Source organism: Podarcis pityusensis (genome assembly GCF_964106645.2).
Source record: "Podarcis pityusensis genome assembly, chromosome: 5".
NCBI lineage: Eukaryota > Metazoa > Chordata > Lepidosauria > Squamata > Lacertidae > Podarcis > Podarcis pityusensis.
Window position 1 is genome coordinate 15,380,866 of NC_138032.1, and position 22,669 is coordinate 15,403,534.

The 22,669-nt window shown below is 40.5% G+C and overlaps 2 protein-coding genes across 12 annotated transcripts in view; one reads left to right on the top strand and one right to left on the bottom strand.

The window, feature by feature from the left end:
- PHC3 (polyhomeotic homolog 3) overlaps positions 1–8,935 on the top strand; it is a 57,570-nt gene extending 48,635 nt beyond the window's left edge. For all 8 annotated transcript variants that reach the window (XM_081007863.1, XM_081007862.1, XM_081007861.1 and 5 more), the window contains one exon: positions 1,077–8,935. In XM_081007863.1, coding sequence (XP_080863989.1) covers positions 1,077–1,231 — 155 coding nt within the window. In that variant the 3' untranslated portion in view covers positions 1,232–8,935. The remainder of the gene's footprint in view (positions 1–1,076) is intronic.
- An 83-nt stretch (positions 8,936–9,018) lies between these two features.
- Positions 9,019–22,669, bottom strand: part of GPR160 (G protein-coupled receptor 160) — a 33,007-nt gene continuing 19,356 nt past the window's right edge. For 2 of the 4 annotated variants that reach the window (XM_081008271.1, XM_081008273.1), the window contains exon 2: positions 9,019–10,877. In XM_081008271.1, coding sequence (XP_080864397.1) covers positions 9,807–10,829 — 1,023 coding nt within the window. In that variant the 5' untranslated portion in view covers positions 10,830–10,877 and the 3' untranslated portion in view covers positions 9,019–9,806. Of the gene's footprint in view, positions 10,878–16,703; positions 16,909–19,937; positions 20,108–22,669 lie in introns of those variants that run through there. The other 2 variants (XM_081008270.1, XM_081008272.1) reach the window with 2 other exon arrangements.

A 22,669-nucleotide genomic window follows, 5' to 3' on the forward strand; every position in this document is an offset into this window, starting at 1 on the left:
GTGCTTTGGTTCCTATTCTCAAAGATCAAGCTGTAATCTGTGAACACTTCAGACACTACAGTGTTACGTGATTCCCGTTCTGTTGCATCTGTGTCTCGTCTGAAGTAGAATATTAGTGTTTCACACCCCAGAAGACATAAATGGTCTATTTCAGAGCATTTCAGGTCTATTTCTTATCTCATTACACATGATAAAGTTATTTTTAGCCATCTCACCCCTTGCTTTTTCCTGTAAGACCAATAGCAGTTGTTAACAGGTCTACCACACCTATCAGCCAATCACCCATTCCCACCACCCTTCTGAGTAATACCACTCCCTACCCTCTCACTATGTACAGTGGTGCCCCGCAAGACGAATGCCTCGCAAGACGGAAAACCCGCTAGACGAAAGGGTTTTCCGTTCTTGAGTTGCTTCGCAGGACGAATTTCCCTATGGGCTTGCTTCGCAAGACGAAAATGTCTTGCGAGTCTTGAGATTTTTTTTTCGCTCCCCCCCCCCTTTATCTAAGCAGCTAAGCCTTTAATAGCCTTTTAGCAGCTAAGCCGCTAAGCCGATAAGCCTTTAATAGCCGCTAAACCGCTAATAGCGCTAATCCGTTAAGCCGCTAATAGGGTTGCTTCGCAAGACGAAAAAACCGCTAGACGAAGACACTCGCGGAACGGATTAATTTCGTCTTGCGAGGCACCACTGTATAAGGGTCTGGTGACTTCTGTTTCAGTGTATCTGAAGAAGTGTGCATGCACACGAAAGCTCATACCAATAACTAACTTAGTTGGTCTATGGAAGGAATTTTTTAATTTTATTTCAGAGCTGGCAGAGATGTGAAGGAACAGGAAGTGTCTGCTGCAATATTTCAGTGGTTTTACAACAGTAGAAAGAGAAGGCCCAGATTGATGAAGGGCTGGAACCCTTGAGAATGTGCGCTCTTTTCTACCAACAATAATGCAAACAAGGATGGAATTATAGACAATATTTAGATAAAAGTGGAAGTCATTAAAGCTAAGCTTTGGGGGAGGAAATCTTATTTCAAGATCACGCTGCCTATTTTTAAATTAATATATGTCATTTCCTTGCAGGTTGCCAAGATATTGCCGATGAATTTCGAGCCCAGGAGATTGATGGGCAGGCTCTCCTCTTATTAAAAGAGGACCATCTCATGAGTGCAATGAATATTAAGCTAGGACCTGCACTGAAAATCTGTGCACGAATCAACTCCTTGAAGGAATCCTAGTGGAAAATAAGGCTTTAAATCACAGCTTCCACCATATGACAGACTTGTAATAAAACAGCATCTTAATGTTTGATATGGTTATTACTGCTGTGTTTTGCTAAGCATCCTTTTCCACATAAAGACTGTTGGAGGAGCATATCTAATGTAATCTTCCAAACCTTCCAGTAGTTATCCAGCTTATCAGGAAGCATAAGCTGTGTTGGCAAGTTGTTGTAGTAGTCAAATGCAGGGCAAGGAGAGTCAATGGAAAGCTCTATGAGGCTTCTGTAATATGTTGCGAGTGATGCTTATTCCAAAAAGGTGATTATTTAACATTCAAGATTTAAGCTTTTTTTAGAAAATGTAACCTTGATATAACCTTGATTACAGTTTCAAATTGTGTTTCTATACACTTTTTCCTTTGTAGAAAGCTTTTTAAGAATATGGATTAACAGAAGAGTCCACAGAGTCTGTGGAAGCACTGATTATGGTAAAATGCTATGCATTTAATTGTGCTCTTTTGAGTTTCAATTAATCCTGAGCGTATAGTTTGAAGGGAACTTGCAACTGACTTCCTCTTCTCTCATAACCCTACAGCTGCCCCACCACTGTAGCATTCTCTTTTAAGTGCTGAAGCTTTTCTGTGAACATGCAAGATATTTTGTAAATGCAGTATACCTTCCACTGTCAGAACCTTGGTCACTTGAATTCCATGTCAGCATAAGCATCCCTCTCATGTGTACAAACCTATGAATGTTTTTTTTTGGGGGGGGGAAGGGGGGTATTCTTGATAAATGAAGTTGTACAGTTAGGTGTGATGCACATAATGGCAAAACTGCTGAGAGCTGGAACGGCGGTGTGGCACACTTCCCAGACGATAGTAAAAAGCACATACATGATGACGATGATTCTTTGTATGCTGCTATGCACTGAAGAGGGCATTATGTTGTTATTGTTCTGGTTTTTTTCCTTCTTTTTGCTGGTTTAGACCAAAGGAGTTAATGTACACCTGTTCAATGGAAATGTGTCGCCCATACGCTGGTGTGCAACTCCGAATTATTGAATAATTCTCAAGGGCAAATTGGATCAGCAGACGTTTCTAGACTTCGCTTTCTTTCTATAGTTCTCTCGCCTCTCCATTTGCAGGTGTTCTGGTGGACGCTGCTGGGGACGTTGTTCTTCCCTCTCCATAGGGAATAAGCACTTTTTGAAATCACAATGGTTTTTCTTTGTAACATTTCCTCGCAGCCCAGTGTTATCTGCAGCAGTTATTCATGTTACAGCAAGGACCCTAAACCAATGGCACCAAAGTATTAAGAGTAAGTGTTCAGAAGTTTGTCCTCTATATCTGAGTAGGAGTTTGAATCATTCTTTGGAAGATCTTCTACCCCACCGTTAAGTTAGCATGATGCTTCAGTGAAATGGGGCCCAGTTCACTGAGTACTTCTCCTAAGCCAGACCCATTAACATGAATGAGTGTGTCATAAGACGAAGGGATCTCTGTTCATTTTAATAGAGCTTGTTCAAAAGAAATGTCTTATAGATTGTGATCATCATTTAACTGAATGTGAATCTTCCACAAGGGCTTATGGCTCAGTAAAATGTTGTTTGTTTTATTGGGCATTAACATTGTATCTGTTGATTTAAGGGTGGTTTAATTAGCAAAAATACTTAAGACTACTGGTTTTAGCCCTATTGGTTTTTTTAATCTCAAATTTAGGAATGCGTTCAGAAAGGTATTATAGTTAACCTTCAGCAATTACGGTAATCCGCTAATTATTATCAGAAGCTCAAAGTAAGTAAATTCTTTATAGTGTTAAGGAGAGCTACCAAACATTTACAGGTGTGTATGGTAAAGGTTCGAGAATTACAAAGTATTAATCATTCTCCAACTCGTCGTATTTACTGCGCATAGATTCTTTTGCATATGAAACATGCAAACATGTTATAGGATGCAAAGTAGTTAAAGCTGCCTCCAAATCATATGGTCTGGTTCTTTACAGAAATAGTAGTTGTGAACAGCTAACTGAACTGGTTCTTTGCCTAAACAGTATTGGTAACTGTAAGTTCAGAAAACTGGTAAAGGTGTTTTTTTGAGAAAGCACAACAGGAGGATTTCAGAATTACGAGCTTTCTTCCACATTTTGAAGGATTGACAGACATTAGTTGTTCAGTCCTACTCACATGGGATTTAGGTGGGGAACATTTGAGCCATTTTAGTCTCATTTACTTCACAGAGATTAAGGCTGAAGTATGATGCATATTTATGTGGGAGTAAGTCCCGTTTTAATTCTGTGTGACAGTTCTCAGTAAATGTGTACTGGGCTGTAAATCATACGAATCAAAATATTTCAATTTAACTGAGTGCTACACAAAGCTTATTTTGTTTTGTAAATTGCTATTATTATTATTTTTTATTTTAAGTCTCTTATTTTAAGCATCTGGGAACTGGAACAATGTTACATCTCCTGTAATTATAAATAGAGCACAAATTCATATCCATGGCCAAGTGATTATTACATAAACATTATATAAATTATACCAAATGCTCAGTTACTTTCATTAGCTGCACTATGTATAGGTTCACAGAGAATCCTGACAATAATTATAGAATAATATAGTATATTAAAGTACTGTGGGCCTGAGGATAAAAAGTAAGAACAGAAGCACAGATAATTCTGCCCTGAACTGAAACATTTGTTTGAGCTGTCTCCAACAAACCAGTTTGTCCTGCAAGATGTATTGCTCAAAGAACCAGGCGCTTACCTTATCCTAATATATCAGCCTATCAATTTGATAAGGTCCTTTCTCTCCCCTCCCACTCAGACTGTGGCAATGGTGGCAGGCCAAACAGAGCGGCAAAGAAGACTGGTGCTGTGGCAAGCTGCTGTCATAGCACCACCACGCCTGGCAGAAACAGTCTGATACAATTGCCAAGCCACCGCCACACAGAACTAATTGCAAAAGCTGTACAGAGAAGTTTCTGTATTATGCAAAAGCGGACTGGTTATTGCCAAAAGGCAGTGCCTGTCGCTCTCAGCATTGACCTCGGGACAGTAAACTTAGACTTTGGGACAGATAAAGAAAGCACATCATCTCCTCCTTGTTCATCCCCTACAACTCAGCTTATCTCTTTATGGCAATAGCATTCCTGCCCTTCCCCCGCTCACCATAGAAGGCAATGTTTCACAAGCCATTCCAGTGTATCTACTGGAGTTCCCCCCTTAATTTAACCAAGTTTGAATGCCACTTAATTATAAATGAAACCCCCAAGCAGGTTACAAAATTGTACACTAATTAGTTAATAAAGGTAAGGCTTAAACTAATTCTTTTTTAAAAAAAATCAAATTATAATTAAGGAGTTAAAAATATACATTATGAGCTAGAATTACTGATTAAAATACACATCAGCTTTGCATGTCTAGGTAGGCTTGCTTAAACAGAAAAGTTTTAAGGAAGTTCCAGAATGTAGGAATTGCCACTCTAAAACACTGATTCCTAACAGCATGAAAAGGAGCACGATCAAGTGAGAAACTAAAGTGGTTTTCATAGCTTGATATAATAGACAGGCTGAGTGAATGAATTCGTTTCAGTTTGCCTTTAAGTGTTACTTAGCATGATGTGGCTATAATTAGTATTTATTCTTTAAGATGGCTAATTTGTAAGGGGGCAGGTATGTGTTCTTGAAGACATTTTAACACTGTATGGAGCAACATGGACATGTATGGACTACATGGTATTGAGCTTCAATCCTGCCCTACAGTTAGGAATAGCACTTGGATTTCAGATTCCTTTAGTAGTGCTTGTAGCATTTAGGGGATGCCCAGAAATAATTGCACAAGGCTTGTTAAAAGTGATCTTGAGTGCTTGTGTGAATACAGCAACAAGTGGAAGCACATTATTTGCATGCAATTATCAGCACCATTAACAGCGTCAGCATTTCAGGGCTAATTCTCACTTTACATTTTGTACTCAAGTACAGCTTCTAAAAGAACAGGATGTGAAATGGGAAGTGGTAATTTGCATTGGTTGATAGTTTGGGGACTATTTACTGAAGCTACAGGCTTAGTATGGAGTATTTTAAATTTTAGTCCTAAGGTAAATACAATGTTTTCTTCTCCTTTTAATAAAATTCCCTGCCTCTTTGGATCACATCCTTGATTCTAGACAAGTGATGGCGTTTATGGAAGTTAGAAATCTGAGTCGTACTTGGGCTGTGTCCAGTCACTGTTAGTTGCGAGGTTTAGAATCTAATGGGAACTACAAGAAACAGTATGCTTGAGGGTGTTTGGGGGCAGCATGTACCAAGTCACACAGAAACTTGCACTACTATTCTGGGCAATCTTATCATTTATAGACTGTGCCACCTGATTTGGCCACACCTCAGGTCTTCCTCATAGATTAGCAAGCATCTGCACAAGGACAAAGCATATTTCTCATGTGGTTTTCAGGCACAGACTGCACAAAATTATACTCCTGACGCTCCAGAACACTTTTACATTAGATGGCTATTTTCCATATACCAAGCTGTAATAGGATTAGAAACGTCAAATGGCGCCAGATGTAGTAGCAGCAGCCACCTCTCATTGCTGTCAGTTTAATGATGTGTCACAGTGTTCAACCTTTTTGTATTGACGCGGGCCAAAATCCCATGATTGTAAACAGCCATGGAGACTTGACAGTAGACTCCACAAGTGTGCAATGTAAATATGCATCAGGTATATGTGATGGAGTCATCTGCAGGAAAAGGGCATAGAAAACTGCCTTTTTATATATTTAAAACAAAATTAAGGACATGAGCCAGAGTGAGGGCTCAAGTGCCTTTCAATGTTTGAGAATCATTTGATGATTCACCTGCTTAATCTCCCCATCAGTGATGCACCAAGTGATGCTTGTTACGTTTGAGTAACTCCATGGGATCACCTTCTTGTTGGGCAGTTAAGATAGCCAAGGATCAATGCCTGCTGACATTATCCTGGGAGTAAGGACATGTGAGGAATTTAAACACAGACTAACAAAGCTTGGCTAAAGCTATTGTATGTGGAGAAGAGAAGTGTCATACTTGACTCAGGCAGTATTTTATGAGAATGGGGAAAGGACATTAGCAATGGAGTGATGGCAAAGCAAGTCCTGGGTGCAGTTTTGATGGAAGTTACTTCACATCCTTCATTTTCTCTAACAGGATGGAGCAGTCATTTAAACTGCAGCTCCCTTGCAGCACTAAGTTAGGTATAAACAAGCAGCTTACATCATATTTCATCACCAGTGTTATTATCTCTTCACACAAATCTGTTAAGTAAATATTCACTCCTGAAATGCAAACTTGACATATTCTTCCCATAACATTTGCATGTAATTTTTTTAATAAAAAATGCTTACTCTAAAATATGTTCTTTCTGATGTTATCAGTGAAATCTAAGTAAACATAAACAGTTTACATTTCAGTAAATATGATTCTAATGAAAGCATAAAAAAACAGATTTGTTTGCAATAGTAGGAGAAAGTTCCCTGCGTATGTCTGAAGCTAGTCAGTTACAGTAAATGAAAGCCTCACAAAGCACAAGATTTCAACCTTTGTTGTGTCCTAACAACTAAAAGATAAAAGTACCCCATATAAGTGGTTTATAAGTTAGGAAGAACTTCCTGACAGTAAGAGCTGTTTGACAGTGGAATTTGCTGCCAAGGAGTGTGGTGGAGTCTCCTCCTTTGGAGGTCTTTAAGCAGAGGCTTGACAACCATATGTCAGGAGTGCTCTGATGGTGTTTCCTGCTTGGCAGGGGGTTGGACTCAATGGCCCTTGTGGTCTCTTCCAACTCTATGATTCTATTCTATGATTCTACGAGCTGTTCCCTAAGTAGCCGTAGCCTTTCTTGACTTCTTCCTGTTGTTTTAGATCTTGGTTAGCAAACTGACATTACAATAATCCTTCCCCATTTCAGACCTTATGGGAATTTCTGATTAAAGATCCTATGATCAAAGTATTAAAGTTGGCATGCAGTTTGAGGAAGGGGGAGAATGTTGGCCCAATGTTTGTTCCAGCTAAATATGGTTTTCTGATGCCAGGATCATTATGTTCAAACTGGCACCTTGTTTAAGCAAGATCATCTGGAATCAGTGCCATTGGGAAAACCTGAATACATATATTAACTCTTTATTATTATATATATAATCTCATTTGTATTAGGAAATATTTCTTCCACATACTTCTGGATTTTTCTTTTCTGGATTTTTTGTTCATATCCATGGTCTTTTAAAACATCTGATGCTAGAGTACCTCTGTTACACTGCCTTTCATAAATCTGTTGGGTTTATAAATATGTTAATAATTCCTCTCTATGGGTGTCTAGTTATACAGATTGACAAAAGTACTGTGCCCTCCGAAAAAACCTATAGGATAAAATTGGCCCTATGGCCTTAAACATTTCTGACTCTGAAAAATAACCATTTTGTGTTCTTTACCCTTTTCATAATGGATGAAATAATATTTCTGTTACATGAACCAGTAAATGGATGAAACATAATCTTAACTTTACTGCCTCTTCTATTGCACTAATATCTGAAAATGCTGTTTAAGCAGATAAAGTACTTAACTACAATTTATAAGCTTGTAAACTAAATTCTTTATGTTCTGAACCCCGTTTTTGTATTTATCCAGGGTAATTTCTCCCTCTCTTCTCTTTTGTTACATCTATGAAAGCCAACACAGAGACAAGGGTTAGGTGAGGAATTAGCAAATATGTGTGAGGCTGAGAGACAATGGGACTTTGAGTATATTTGCATATAAATTTGTGTAAAATTAATCACACTTCCTTGTGTGCCTCCTCGAGGGTCCCAGAGGGTGGCAACACAAGAACGGGCCTTCTCTGCAGTGGCTCCCCATCTGTGGAATGTTCTCTCCAGGGAAGTTTACCTGGCACTTTCATTATACATCTTTAGGTGCAAGGTAAAAATGTTCCTTTTTAACCAGGCCTTTGGTTGATTTGATTGACATTCTATGCCCTTTTAAAATGTGGGGTTTTGGGGGGGGGGGTTATTGGGTTGTTGCTTTTATTTTGATTATGTATTTTGTGGTTTTATATTTTGATTTTATTCTGTGAACCAACCTGAGACCTCTGGGTACAGGGCGGTATATGAATTCGATAAATAATAATAATATATGTACGTCTGTGTTTGTATCATGGAATGGTACTTCGATTTTCCTAAACAAGTGGTTTAAGCATATGTAGCAACAATTTGGCACTTTCATTGTTTCCAGTGAAAGTTTTGAAAAAATTATCCCTCCCCTAATTAATCTGTATCATTTTTACATTTAAAGAATAAGCCACACAGTGATTTCGGTAAAAATTGATCTATATGTATCCTTTTTATATAAAAAGCACTTTCATATTTACATAGCATGTGGATGAATTTTAGATTCTCATATTTGTTATGGTCTGTAGGAGTGATGTAAAATTTACTTGTTATTAAATCTGTCCATGAATAATCAGATTATACAAAGGATGAATCAAAGCACCTTATACTATTGCTGCTTCAATTTGCTTGTAATTGCACCTTTTGTTATTGGCACACACTTTTTTTTAAATTGAGCATTCTTATGTGGTAATATTTGCTTCCTGTGGGGTTAAATATTTGACCTACAGCATCACCAACTTGGTTTATAGTTGAACTTTACATTGAAAGTGTGAATACAGTGCTGCAGAAATAAAAGCTACTTCCATTTGTCTAGTTTGATGTCTTTTTTCATGTTGAGGAAAGAGTGACAGCCACTGATTACTTTATTTCAAGTATGTTGCTCTAACACTGTGTAATAAAATTATTTATATTTATTTATATACCGCCCTATACAATATAAAAACACAAAATATATAATCAAAATAAAAGCAAGAACAACCCAATAACCCCCTGCAAATAATCAGAGAGGGAAAATAGAATTTAAAACACACATACACAATATTTGTAATAAAACATATAAAAATACGCTCCCATCAGGTATCATCAAGGATTAAAAGATCAATTTAACTGTCTTTCAAATCAAAACATTTTAGCCATTGGTGTTTTTCCCAATTGCAAACATTCATAGAAGCTCTTTGATCCAGTGGAGGCTTCCGTGGAGGCTTCCATGGAGGGGCACTAGGAGGCAATTTTCTATTATTCCCCCTTCTGCAGCCCTTGCTCCCATCCCCAAATATGTTCCAAGGGTTGAGGAAACCTTTGGGACAGCATTTGGTGGGAACAGGTAAGGTGGTATTGAGGGCTGCAAGAGAAAGGTGGAAATTGGAACAACTGCCTCCTTCCATCCATAGTAGCCTCCAGTGGATATGAGAGCCTTGAATGAGATGAGGGCAGAATTTGGTTATTATTACAAACACACGGTTGGGCACCTTTGACAGTAATTTGTCATTATTTTGAAGTAAGCACCCATACTGGAAATCCAACTTGGTAAACAGCACACAAATACATTATAGCACCACTCACATACACATATTGGTGATCCCTCCCCCCAAAAAACCTACAAAAGTTTACAAATGTCGCAGAATAATACAAACTTCCCCCAAGCTATTATGGTAACTCAGTATTCACCTCTCGCAGCTGCTTGCTAACAGATTAAACTTTGGGTGGTGGGCTTTTGAGTTTTCTCTTCATCTTGGCAGCTGAATGGGGCAAAGCAGAATTTCCAGCTGACAAATGGATCCACATCCCAAGTCTCTTCTGTCATTTCAATCTGGTGGCGCCTGACCCAAAATGCAATTCCAATAATAAAGCTGTTGGCAAAATAAAGCCAGGGAACGTTCATCTCTATGCAAGCAGGAATCTCTGCACCAAGGAACACGATTAGCATTTGAAGGAGCACAAATGGTGCCCAAGTGCCAATAAAGCAGATAAGAAGTCTTGTCAAAAAATGCTTCGCAGAGTCTCTGAGGCTGCACTCAGGCATGTAAGGGAAGAACAAAACAACCTCTCTCTCAATGGAAATTAGTTTAATTGACTTTACCATGTCCACAACCTCTGACCAACAGAATACAAGAACCAGGCATATGATAAACAGCATGCCTACTGTCAGCCAGTAGCTCTGGCTGCTGGTGTAGAAAGGGCACTGGTAGGCAGAATTGGAATGGCTTACCTCAAGTCCTATAGAGCTGCCTGGAAGATTCAGAACATAAAAGAGAACTGAAATCCACGTGAAGGCAACAGCAACTGTGTATAGTGATCGCCAACACATGTTAGGACGCTTGGAAGTTTGGGTTATTGTAAGGTAGTAATCCAAACCAGCTACAAAAGAAACTGGGTAAAATAAGATTCCATAGGCAAGGGCTGCTATCTGAGCCAGAAGACAGATATGATACACAGTAAATCGGACGCCTAAAAGCATGAAATCCTGAAAACAGGCAATGAAGGACATAGTCGCTAGGAGCACAAAGTCAACAAAGGCTAGTGATTTGCAGAAATAGCTCATATAACTCTCACGGAGATTTGGTTTTCGGAATTGTAACAAAAATAGATTGAGCATGACTTTCCCAAGCATGATGAGCAGAAGAGCTCCACTAGCTTCAGAATGATGGGAGGCTTGGCCATGTTGAAAATATGAAAAGGAACAGTTCTCACAGAAAATGGCAGCCATTATTTTGGATGGAGTTGAGTATTATTGAACTTTATTTCCAACGCATACCTAAAAGATAAAAACAAAGGTTTGTTAGTTATTTCAAGATTCTTAGATACATAATTAAAATAGCAGTACAAGCTATACATTAAAAGCTTGTTGGAATAAAATATGTTTTCAAAGACTTCCTAACAACAAAGAGGGATGCTGATCAATACCTCCAGGGAAGGGATCCCACTACTGTGACGACTCCACCAAATTGGGTATACCTATCCATATTAAAAGATATTGCACAATCAACCCACTGCCAGAGGAATCCATATAAAAAAATTTCATTTTCTTATCCAGCAGGCTTTAAATCATGCCATATTCATATGTTGCCATTCTTCCATTTTCTCTGCCTTCCTCACTTGTCAGGAGAATGAACACAGAAAACCAAGATGCCTTGTGTTTTGCTTTCATCACATTTAGGAAAGTATAGTGGTGAAACTTTTGCATGTATGCAGTCTCATATTAAATCCCTGGCATCTCCATTTTAAAGTCAAGTAGCACCGCTAGAAACACCTCTGCCTCAGACCTTTAAGAGACATTGCCAATCAAAACAAACAATGCTAGGCTGAGACAGACCAAAAAATCAGCCCCATTTCCCAGTGCAGTGGTACCTCGGGTTACATACACTTCAGGTTACAGACTCTGCTAACCCAGAAATAGTGCTTCAGGTAAAGAACTTTGCTTCAGGATAAGAACAGAAATTGGGCTCCGGTGGCACGGCGGCAGCAGGAGATCCCATTAGCTAAAGTGGTGCTTCAGGTTAAGAACAGTTTCAGGTTAAGAACGGACCTCCGGAACGAATTAAGCACTTAACCCAAGGTACCACTGTACTGAAAACACCATTGCCCTGTTTCTTGACATGCACTGTCAGAAATGATAGTTTTGTTTCTCAACAAAGAAACCATAGCCCCAAGTGGGAAACAGCTCTGTACATGCAATCTTGACTGTAAGGCTCAGAGCTAGACACCAAACTTATTAACAAAGTTACTATTAAAGGCAGTCGGTTCACAAAAGCCTGATGGAACAAAACAGTATTCACCTGCCAGCAGAAGGACAATGAGGGAGCCAGTCTAGCTTATCTGGGGAGGGAATTTCAAAGACTGGGAGCAGCTACCGAGAAGTCCCTCTCCCATGATTCCACAAAGCATGCCTGTGAGGGTGGTGGGAACAAGAGAAGGCCTCCCCTGAAGATCTCAAAACCCAGGCAGGTTTGTATGAGTCATCAGGAAACCATCCAGATCCATCAGCCTCCTGGGGTGCAACACTTATTCAGTCCCCCACCCCTGCAGAGGCTCTGAGTTCCAGCAAGTCTAAACTTTACCAGGTAGTAATCTGACCATGACAACTCAACAATAGAAAGTTCCTTCACTCTAAGATCACCATAATCCAATTCAGTGCAGAAAACCAAGACCAGAGTCCATTCACTGACCTAGTATTGACCAGCATCATGAGATCACAAGGCAATAGAACCATGGAAGGGTTTGGAAGCAAGAGAAGGACATGTATATTTTGTTTATATCATCTAGCCTATGAGTTTATGTATACCTCTCAGCTTTATACTGAATCAGACCCTTGGTCAACCAAAATACATTGTGATGCACATCTTGCAGGCCAGCAGAACATCATGATGTAGCCACTGTTCAACCAAGTCACTGATCTGGGTGGGTGCAGCCTTATCAGTCAGAACCTGCAGTCAGCAGGAATGAGGTCAGTGGCATTAACTCTTGAATAATGCAGCCTTTATCCAAAGAAAGACCTGGACCCCACCACCTCTGGCTCAAACAGTTGTTTTCAGCCACTCTTGTGTCAGCATTTCTATTATAAACCTTCCCCGCCCCCCATCCTGCTCCTCGCTCCTATCTTTTAAAATGTTATGACTCAGCCTAAAAGGCCTGGGCAGCATTAAAACTCTGTTCACGAGGTCAAAGCACAAGAGCCATTTTATTTGCATAGATTATTCCTATTAGAGGAATGCCATTGTGTTGGAAGGCTTAAAATGGAAACATCAGGTGTTTGTACTCTTGAAGGCAGCAAAACTGAGTATTTTCAAGTCCCGTCCCGCTACAGAATTCTGTTTCCCTCAACATTGCAGTCTTACACTTTTTAAAAAGCAAATGTACAATTCTCTTGATTTGATGAGTTTCACAGCATGAAAAGTTCTTTAATATGCATAAAAATAGAGGACTGTGAACAGCTGGGGAGTGGGGAGCAAACAAAGCAGGACTACTAGGCAGTCTGACCTAGAGGGAAAGTACCTTCTCAGAGTCAAACGATCAACCAAAGCTTCCTTCCTCATACCCACACCACCTTGTGTCTCTTATCATTCAAGGCAGCTTACAAATTTACCATTATTAAACAGAAGCATTACTGTCCAAAGCAGGGCCACACAATAACCCTTTCAACAAAGTAGTTCAGTATGACTATTCCCATACTCTAGATAGGGTGAATAATGATGAAATATTGACTTAAAATTTTCCCCCATTTATTTTATTTAACAAAACTTAAACTCCAGACAAGACTGAGGCACTGTTAGTAAGTGGTTCTCTAAACCAGAGGGGTTGGATACGGCCGGCTCTGGGTGGGGTAACATTCCTTCCAAAGGAGTAGGTACATAGCTTGCGGGTACTTCTAGACCTGTTACGGTTGCTTAAGGTTCAGGTGGCCTCAGTGGCACAGAATGCCTTCCACCAGCTTTTTAGTGATGATGCAGCTGTGCCCCTATCTGGACTGGGATAGTCTTAACATCTGTTGTCTATGCTCTGGTAACCTCTAGGTTGAATTACTGCAATGCATTCTATGTTGGGCTGCCTTTGAAGATATTGCAGCAATTGCAGATGGCACAGAATTTGGCAGCTAGATTGATGACAGGGACAGAACAGTCTGGACATATAAGACCAATTCTGGAACAACTGCATTAGCTACCAGTTAGTTTCCTGGCTCAATTTAAAGTGCTGATTTAACTTACAAAGCCTTCTGTTTTTATTTATTGTGTTTATTGTAATTGCGTTTAGTATTTTTGATGCTCTAGTATTTATTATTCTCTTTGCCCTACTGCTGAACTCAGGGTCTCCCTGTCCTAAGGAGAAATAAGAAAGTGATCCATGACAGACAAAGACCCTGACAGACACATAGCATGATCCAAAGACTATCATGTGTAAGAGCCATTATGGAATAGCATCATCATTCATGGCTGTCACCATAAATTTCCATAGTGAAAAAGCAAATGATTGTGGCTTGTCTTTTCTTCACCAATCTGATCAGCTGCTGCAAAAGCAACAAATGAGGCTCCAGCTATGTTGTCTCCTTGGCATGCATGTATCACTTCTTTGGATCCTGACCAAATGCTTATTTTGTTTTGCCTTGTTTGTTTTGTTTTGTTTGATTTGCAAGCAGATTGTAGGGGAGTAGGAAGAGGCTGGAGACATTCAATCTGTTGCTTGCATGGTTTAAGGAGATTGGTTATGATCGAGTTTGCAGCTGTCAAGTTTCCTTCAGTTTACTTTAACTTCTGATTCATCTCTTGAATGTTTAAACAAATCAAAGGTTATCTCATTGTATACTGACTGTATGAATAGGCGCTGAATTAACTTGTTGGATAGGGAAAGACAGTTGACCTGACCAGGCAAGATTTTGGACGTTTTACTAGATATCCTCCTTTTTAGAGAAAATGGTCTATTTACTAGATGAGAATGAACGCTTACATTACACATAGCACATGATGGTTCCTGTGCTTTTGTTTATATTAACATCTCAATGCTGGGTAAATGTCATAAGAAGTACGGTAGCTGATTGAGACCATTTTGATCTTCACCCTGGTCAGGCCTCCAGCATTTTATATAAGGAACTCCAAGGACCAAGTGTGTTTAAAAACAAGGTTCTCCAAGGTAGCTTTCTATGCAATGCTACTGCTTTCGTACATAGGGCGAGCTACACAGACACAACTTTTCAGTCTCAGTGCAATGGATGTGATAATGGTGTTATGAAGAAAGGTTTGGATTTGTTAGGCAATGGGGAATATTCTAGGGCAAACTAGGCCTGCATAAAAGGGATGGCTCCATTTGCACTAGGATGGAAACACCATTGGCACTTAAACCTGCTCCGCAACCTTTCTTATTTTATCTGCTCTGGAGGGAAGTCATCAGGAACTGAGGAGGGTCCAGTTCAGAATCCATCTCCAGGGGACCTCCATGATGAAGATGATAAAATTAATGTTAATTTAAATCAGGAGACATAGAACCCACCACTGTGAGTGCAGGGGCACAATTTAGAGAGGCCAAAGCACCATCAAAATAGATTGGGTGAACTAGAGCCCTTGGTCTTAGAGGACGACATTGATACAGAGGGCTTGGTGGACACCTGGTAGAATGGAGAGAACCAGTGAGATATGGCTATTTCTAGATATAATAGGAGGGAAATGGTGAAAGATTTAAACGATCAGAAGAGGAACCAGAGTATTTAATACTCTCAATATATGCAAAATAATATATTTTTCCTTCACATAAAAGGAAAAGAATGGGATTTAGCAAATATTGGATTAATAATCCTTGAAGCAGAATGGATGTGGACATTAAAAATATTCCAAAAATGTGGCTAGACTTTTCTATGCACAAGATGGAATGATTCATCATTACCTACCATGGAGGAATGATTGTTAACATTATTGGACTTAACTGAGATGGCGAAGTTGACATTTTTAATCAGAGAAAAATCATTGTTAATATTTACTGGATAGGAAACTCCTTATAGACTTTTTGTGTGAAAAAGGAAATCAACTTATGATATCTGAGTTTGAGGATTGAAGAAAATATTGGTTTATAGAAAGTAGAATTGTTGGGTGTTGTCTTGAAGTGGATGTCTTGATAGATAGATAGATAGATAGATAGATGATAGATAGGTGGGTAGGTAGATAGATAGATAGATAGATAGACAGATAGATAGATATTCCACACAGGATTAGTAAAACTTTTGGCCGAAACAGAATTAAGGTGTATTTAATACTTTTTTTTTGGAGTTGTACAAAAATAATGCCTTTCTGGGCAGAAGGACTGAATCTTACACAAACAAGTGATCTCACAGAAATGATCACACTATTTCCACAAATGGGCATGTTATGCAATTGGAAAGTCAATCACATAGTAGGATGTTCTGGGGTATAAGAAGTGAAGCCTGTAGATAGGATTGGGGACAATGGGCAAACTGCACTTACATTAGCAATACAAGGAATTTGCTATGCAACCTGTTGGAATCCTTTGGGAAATGAATATGTAATCTCAGCCAAAAAACAATCCATCAGGCTTTAACTATTCAGTGGCTGCTGATACTGAATAATTCAACATAGCATCTAATAGGATATTCTAAAAGGAATGACACCAAATAACCATTGGATGTACTGATTCCTTTCTAAGCCAAATTACTGTCAAGCCCAGGGTATGTGTGCAATATATATGATTATTATTACTATGTCTCATTTTTAAAGGTACATATTTAGAATGGTTTTTCAAAGGACCACTTACCTAACTAAAACATCTAGCAAAGAAACTGAAGAGGAAATACAAGACATAAAACTTTGACAGAAAGACACCACTGATATCTTTCCCACCCCACAAATGTATTAAGCTATGATTAAAAAGCAGTAAATAAATGTGAACATATTATTCTCACAGGGTTGTTTCCAGCATTAATCATACTTACAGGCCCACTAAAATTAATGGACATGGTTAATTTAGATCCATTAATTTGAATGGTCCTACTCTGAGTAGAATTTAGTTGCATACAATGCATAATATGTGCTGAAAGACTACTTATGCCATAGAACACCACAAATAAACAATACTACATACATACATTTCATATTCCAGAAAACAGTTCTGCAATGTCTCATTGAGTTCAACGAGGTACAGGTAAATGGGTACGGGATTATAGTCTTAGTCCCATACTCAAATCCAACAGCTGGTATAATCACTTCAAAAGCAGGCACTGAAAGAGTTGGAAAAAATCAGTCTTCAACTACACATGGATACAGAAGACTATGGAACAGAATATTATGCAATTCTGAGTATGTGTCCTTGGGACGTCTACACAATATATGGCATTTTTAGTTCAAGTTAAGTAATCCAGACTACCCACTATACCCATGAACATAGTCAGATATGGTTCATACTTTTACCCAGGGCCATCCTACACTAGCCTTGTGAAAAAGTGGTGCGAGTCCCTCCATTCACCAAACAGATAAATTAAGAAAATAAGAAAAGCTCTGCTGGATCAGGCCAAATGCCTATAAAGTCCAGGTTTATGCTCCCACTGCAACCAACCAGATACCTATGAGAAGCTCACAAACAGGAGTGTGACAGCACTCTCCCGCATGTTGCCTTCAGTACTGAGGGTGATAAACGGCCATCCTGACCGACAGACACTGAAGTGTGAGCCAAAAGTGTGAAACTGGGTCCTCTGCAAGAAAGCCCACTTCATGTGTGCCCACTTCACATGATTTTCCTCCAGTTTTATTTTTGTATTCTTTTCATAAAATTTATATACCACTTGATTGTAAAAAGAACCTGGAAGTGGTTTATAAAAAAATAAAATAGAACAATAGAATTACCACTAAAAATGTTACAGTTAAAACCACAATAGTATAAACTAAAACAAATTTAAACTCATACAAATTTTCCAGTTGGTTGTCTGGTGAATCAGAGCTATGGTGGTGAATCAGAGCTATTCACTATGCGAATCAGAGCTCGACCAAAACCAGTGGTCACAAAGAAACCTATCTGTAGAGGACCTCATGCAGCTTCTCCACATGGGTACTGCAGCACCCAACTAAACCTTTCAAAAGTGGGATGGAGTCTCACCCTTAGCCCATTGCTTAATTAGCTTGCTCATTATAGGGCAATAAGCTGTTTTGAGTTTGCAATGTTAAACTGGAGAAATAGATTCAAATCTCAATAGAGGCCAACATTCACATTAATATGATTAGTAATAGCATGAAGAACCCAATCATTAAGAGTCCTTGATGGGGCAATCAGACATTACTGTTAACCTAGAGCACAATGGTGCCTACCGAAGACATTTTTGTTTAAGAAGGCTTTCCCTGAGGTGTGATTCAGTCATTTATGGAATATTAATTGTACATATGTAGAAACAGTTGTTTTTTAGAGTTTGCAGGGATGGTTTTATTGTTTTTAAAACTTGTATTTTAACTCATTTTCTCTTGTTGTACATGGCTTGTAAAATAAATAAATTTCTCACTGCCACACAAACTAAACTCCCTTGACTAGAAAAGGGTTGTTGATGTCAACATCAAATTTCAGAAGCTCATAAGACTGGCCAGCAGTATTTTCTTCAAGTCATGCGCTTTACACCATTTTCTTATTCCAAATTATGTGATTATTCTGATTCCTCCAAGGAAAGCATGACATGAGTGTACAGCACATGCAAAAAGCCACTCGTGGGAGTGTCAGACACCAAGCAAGTCGCAAACTATTTTTTAGAAACAACCTACTTACTAACAGTTACCTAGAAAAGGTCTTAAATAGAAAGTACTTATGTAAATTGTGGGTTTTCATGACATTTGAAGCAACCATCATAACATGAAGTGTAAGGAAGTGATCTTGCCTCAGTTGTGTAAAGGGGAATACACGCCTATGAATGAAGTGAAGGAGGAGTCAGGGGAGTGGGAGGGAGAAGTGGAGGTTATTTTCATATCAGTGGAGGGGAGTTAAAGAGCTAAGTGTGCAATTGGGAGCCACAAAATAAGACAACACTGGGTCTCACATCAAGGCAGATGGGGTGATAATAGGGCCTCATGTAGACCAAATATCTTGTTCTCTCTGAGGTGATAAAATTTGTGTACGGGGAATACTATTTCAGACTGCAAGGCGGGGGCTAACAATTTCCATCCATACAAAATCATATTGTGTACACACAAAAATGACCAGGGAGAAAGGTTCAAGTCTAGCTTGCTCTCCCCACACCAAGAAAAGCAGCTGAAGTGGAGGTGGGTGATTTTTCAATAGAAAAGCAGCTGGAAGGGTAAAGCAGTCTCTAAGCAGGTGGGGTTAGTGTAGTTTGGCACAAAAGGTGGAGTTGGGGGGCGAATTGTGCAGTTGGACAGCTGATAAAATGCAGTTTTGAAAAAGGAGGATCAGGCACTTTAGGTCTTTGTGTTTATTAAGCATTTAAATAACAGGCCATGTCAAGGACAGAATGTATACAAATTATATACGGGTAGAATGCACTCAGTTTTCTTACTTATTACAAACGACTCAAACCACATTATAACACCTTTGTTTGGGCCTCTTCTTCACCTCCCGGCAGGTGACGCTTCAACTCATCCAGGTAAATACCCTTAAAGGACTCTGATTTTTTAGTGCTGGTTAGTTACTGAACTAAGGCAGATTCATAAATGCACCTTTGCTATACAGGGGTCAGAGGGACGTGGGTGGCGCTGTGGGTTAAACCACAGAGCCTAGGACTTGCCGATCAGAAGGTTGGCGGTTCAAATCCCTGCGACGGGGTGAGCTCCCGTTGCTCGGTCCCTGCTCCTGCCAACCTAGGAGCTGGAAAGCACATCAAAGTGCAAGTAGATAAATAGGTACTGCTCCGGCGGGAAGGTAAACGGCGTTTCCGTGCTCTGCTCTGGTTCGCCAGAAGTGGCTTAGTCATGCTGGCCACATGACCTGGAAGCTGTACGCCAGCTCCCTCAGCCAGTAAAGTGAGATGAGCGCCGCAACCACAGAGTTGGCCACAACTGGACCTAATGGTCAGGGGTCCCTTTAAAAAATAAAAATCAAACCTAAACAAAGTTACAACTACCCATCGAATGTCATTTGACCCTAATCACACCTTTGTGATCACATTTCCTGACTGTTATTTTGTCAGATCATCTCCTTTTGTTTTCACCTTCATTGCCACAACTTAACTGGTAAGCAACCTTTTCCTTCCAGAGGTGATGCGTATTCAGCCATTGCCTGGCAAGCAGAAATCTAACCGATTTAACTCTCACGATCCACACAGAAGCTTAACCTATTGCCATTTTTGCCTGCTGCGCAGTTGGTTAAAGAGCATAAAGCAGGAACTCACCTGTCTTAAGCGGTCTTCAGTTTCTAGGCAAGATAGCACATCAGGAGGAGGGCTGGACCAAAAAAAGGACATTTCCCCCCTCACCCCTGCCTTCCATAAATCCTTAAGTTTCTAAATTTAGAGGCTCATGCCTGTCTATATCAGAATTCACACGCGAACCTAGGCTCCCTGGAAAGAGAGAGACGCACTCTACACACACTCAGAAGCACTCTCCTCTTCACGAATCCCTCGCGCCCAAAGGAGGTTCCCGACTCAGAGGAAACCCTGTCAAACACGCAAGCCGATCTTCCGCTGTCATCTCTTAAAGCGAGCCTTTGGATTAAGGGCGGGGCTTCAGAGTTCAGCTCGCGCGGGGCGGGAAGGAAGGCAGGCGAGCTCCTTCGGCGGCCACTTTTAACTTGCAGGCAGCCACCCACCCAAGCCCCACGCCATGACCCAGCAAGACGCTGGGCTCGGCGGGAGGGCGAGCGAGCGAGCAGGCGGTCGGACTGCCTGCCTGGTATAAAGGTGCCCGCCGCTTGACTGGCGGCCACTCCCAAAGGCGGCCCTGGGTGGGGCTTCGCGGGCCTCGCTCCGCGAGCAGAACCGGTCTGACGGTGGAGGCTCGGAGGCCGGGAGGGAAGCGCCCTCAGAGCCCTCTGGTCGTTCATTTCTCGGCCTGTTTCATGTGGCGTTTAATCTGACTCGTCCATCGAAGCCGCCGTCTGATTTTGAGCGCCCCTAAGGGGGCTAACGTCTTGGTCAGTTTATATCGCATTAGCCGTCTCGCATGGATATTATTATTATTATTATTTATTTTTAAAGGAGGGAAAGACTTTCCCCACACGTTCCCTCAGCACTTGGTCGTCTCTGCCGTGGTCTTGAGCCGCTTCTGGTGGCCTTCGCCGCCACAGACGGGTGGGGAGGAAATATAACGAATACATTCCCCCTCCGACAACCTGCTCTCTGCCCACATTTCATAGGTTTTACCTCACCCCTGAGGGAACGCCGTTCGCAACAAAGCCTCTCTGGCATAAATGTCACCTGCCCAAGGCATTTTGGCACCTGAGGCGAACCACAAAATGGCGCTCTTCTGAGCACCAGGGAAGAGGCGTGAGGGACCTTTACCTTTTTTACATCAGGAACAAGGGTGGGTAGGTGGGAAATAAATATCTACATCATGGGGCTCTGCTGCTGCTGCTGCTGCTGCTGCCCCTGTGGATCCTGCCGCCAGAGGCGGTTGCCTCACCTTGCCTAATGGATGGGCCAGCCCTGCATAAGCAATGGGTATGTTTGGGCAGCCCTGATCTCCCACCTCACCCTCTCCTTAACAATAAAATTGCTCGCTGGATCCCATCAGCAGCACACCCATCATTTTTATCTGAGAGAAAAGCAGAAGGATGTGGGTGTGCAGAGTGAGATAAGGAGATATAATATCATTTGGGAGAATGAGCAACTTGCCCCAGTTATGCCGTGATCTTTATAGTTGAAATATTCCAATCTGTCTGAGACTTTTTGTGAGAAATGTATATGTTGTCTTTTCAGTTTGCTCCTGCAGAAAAGGAAAGTGTAAGTGTTTTTATTAATCGTGTAAATCATAGGGCTTTAAGAAAATTGCAGCAGGAGTGTGTGTAAGGCTATAGGAATATTGCAGCCAGGATGTGGCGTGGCTATTGCTAGCATATTTCAAACTAGCTGTGGTCACATGTTCTATAGGGTGTTGTTTCTTTCGAAATCTTGAGGCTGGGAACTTTTCGAGAAAGATAAGTTCTGAAGAAATAGAGTATCTTTAGCAACTGTGGCCAGGGGCTTTTTGCAAAACAGGTAGCTGAAACAGGTCACGGTGTCACACACTTCAGTGAAATAAAGAAACCTAGCCTTATTGCTAAAACAGTATGAAGGGGACAGAGGCTTGACCAAATTAGGGGCTTTGGGGAATGGGAAAAATTAACCAAATAAGGGGCTTTGGGGGATGAAAGAGGGGTTGGGGGGTTGGATTTTACATTGCAATAGACGGACGCGATAGGTGTTGCATTTTGAATGCCCCTTCCTAGTGGGCGGCAAAGGAGGGACTTGCGCTCAGGAAAAGGGTTTAAATATTCATGTTTTTGATAAGAAAGTGTGTGCCTGCCTTTTCAGATCACCCACTTGCAAGTGTTTATTTTCAATAAAATATTGCTGCTTCATCAACTTTGCCCAGACTTTATTATTTCAAAGGGATCCAGGACCTAAGTCCTGGCCTAGGGACCAGTGTTTCTATCGCACATTTTTGCACCTCATTTAGCCATGTCCCTTTGCTATGCCTAACTTTTATCTCCCAAGCTGAAGCTCTTTCCCCAAAAGACCTCATGTGGCTCTTTGAATAACTTGGCCAGATCTCCTAAACAAAGTCCCTTCATAGTGTTACACATTTCCATTTTCAAATGTGGAGCTGGCAGAATGAAACTGGCAAAACTCTCATCTGTTGTCCTCCAACAAATTACCGGTATTTAACAGGTTGCAACTGGATTTGATGCAGTTTTAGAATTTCAATCCAAGAGCAAAGGAGTCCCTCCGGCAAGGGAAAACTGGAATAAATGTCTGACAAGAATAATCATCTTTGGGCAGCTAACCTGTGAAGTTGTTACTTTTTTTGTAAATATATTTGTAAATACTAGGAAGGGGGCACTACCCCTATCCCTAATTTCAGTATCCTAGTCCCAAACTTCACTATCAGGTTCTGGAAGGCTGATGTTTAGGGTGCAAGTTTAATC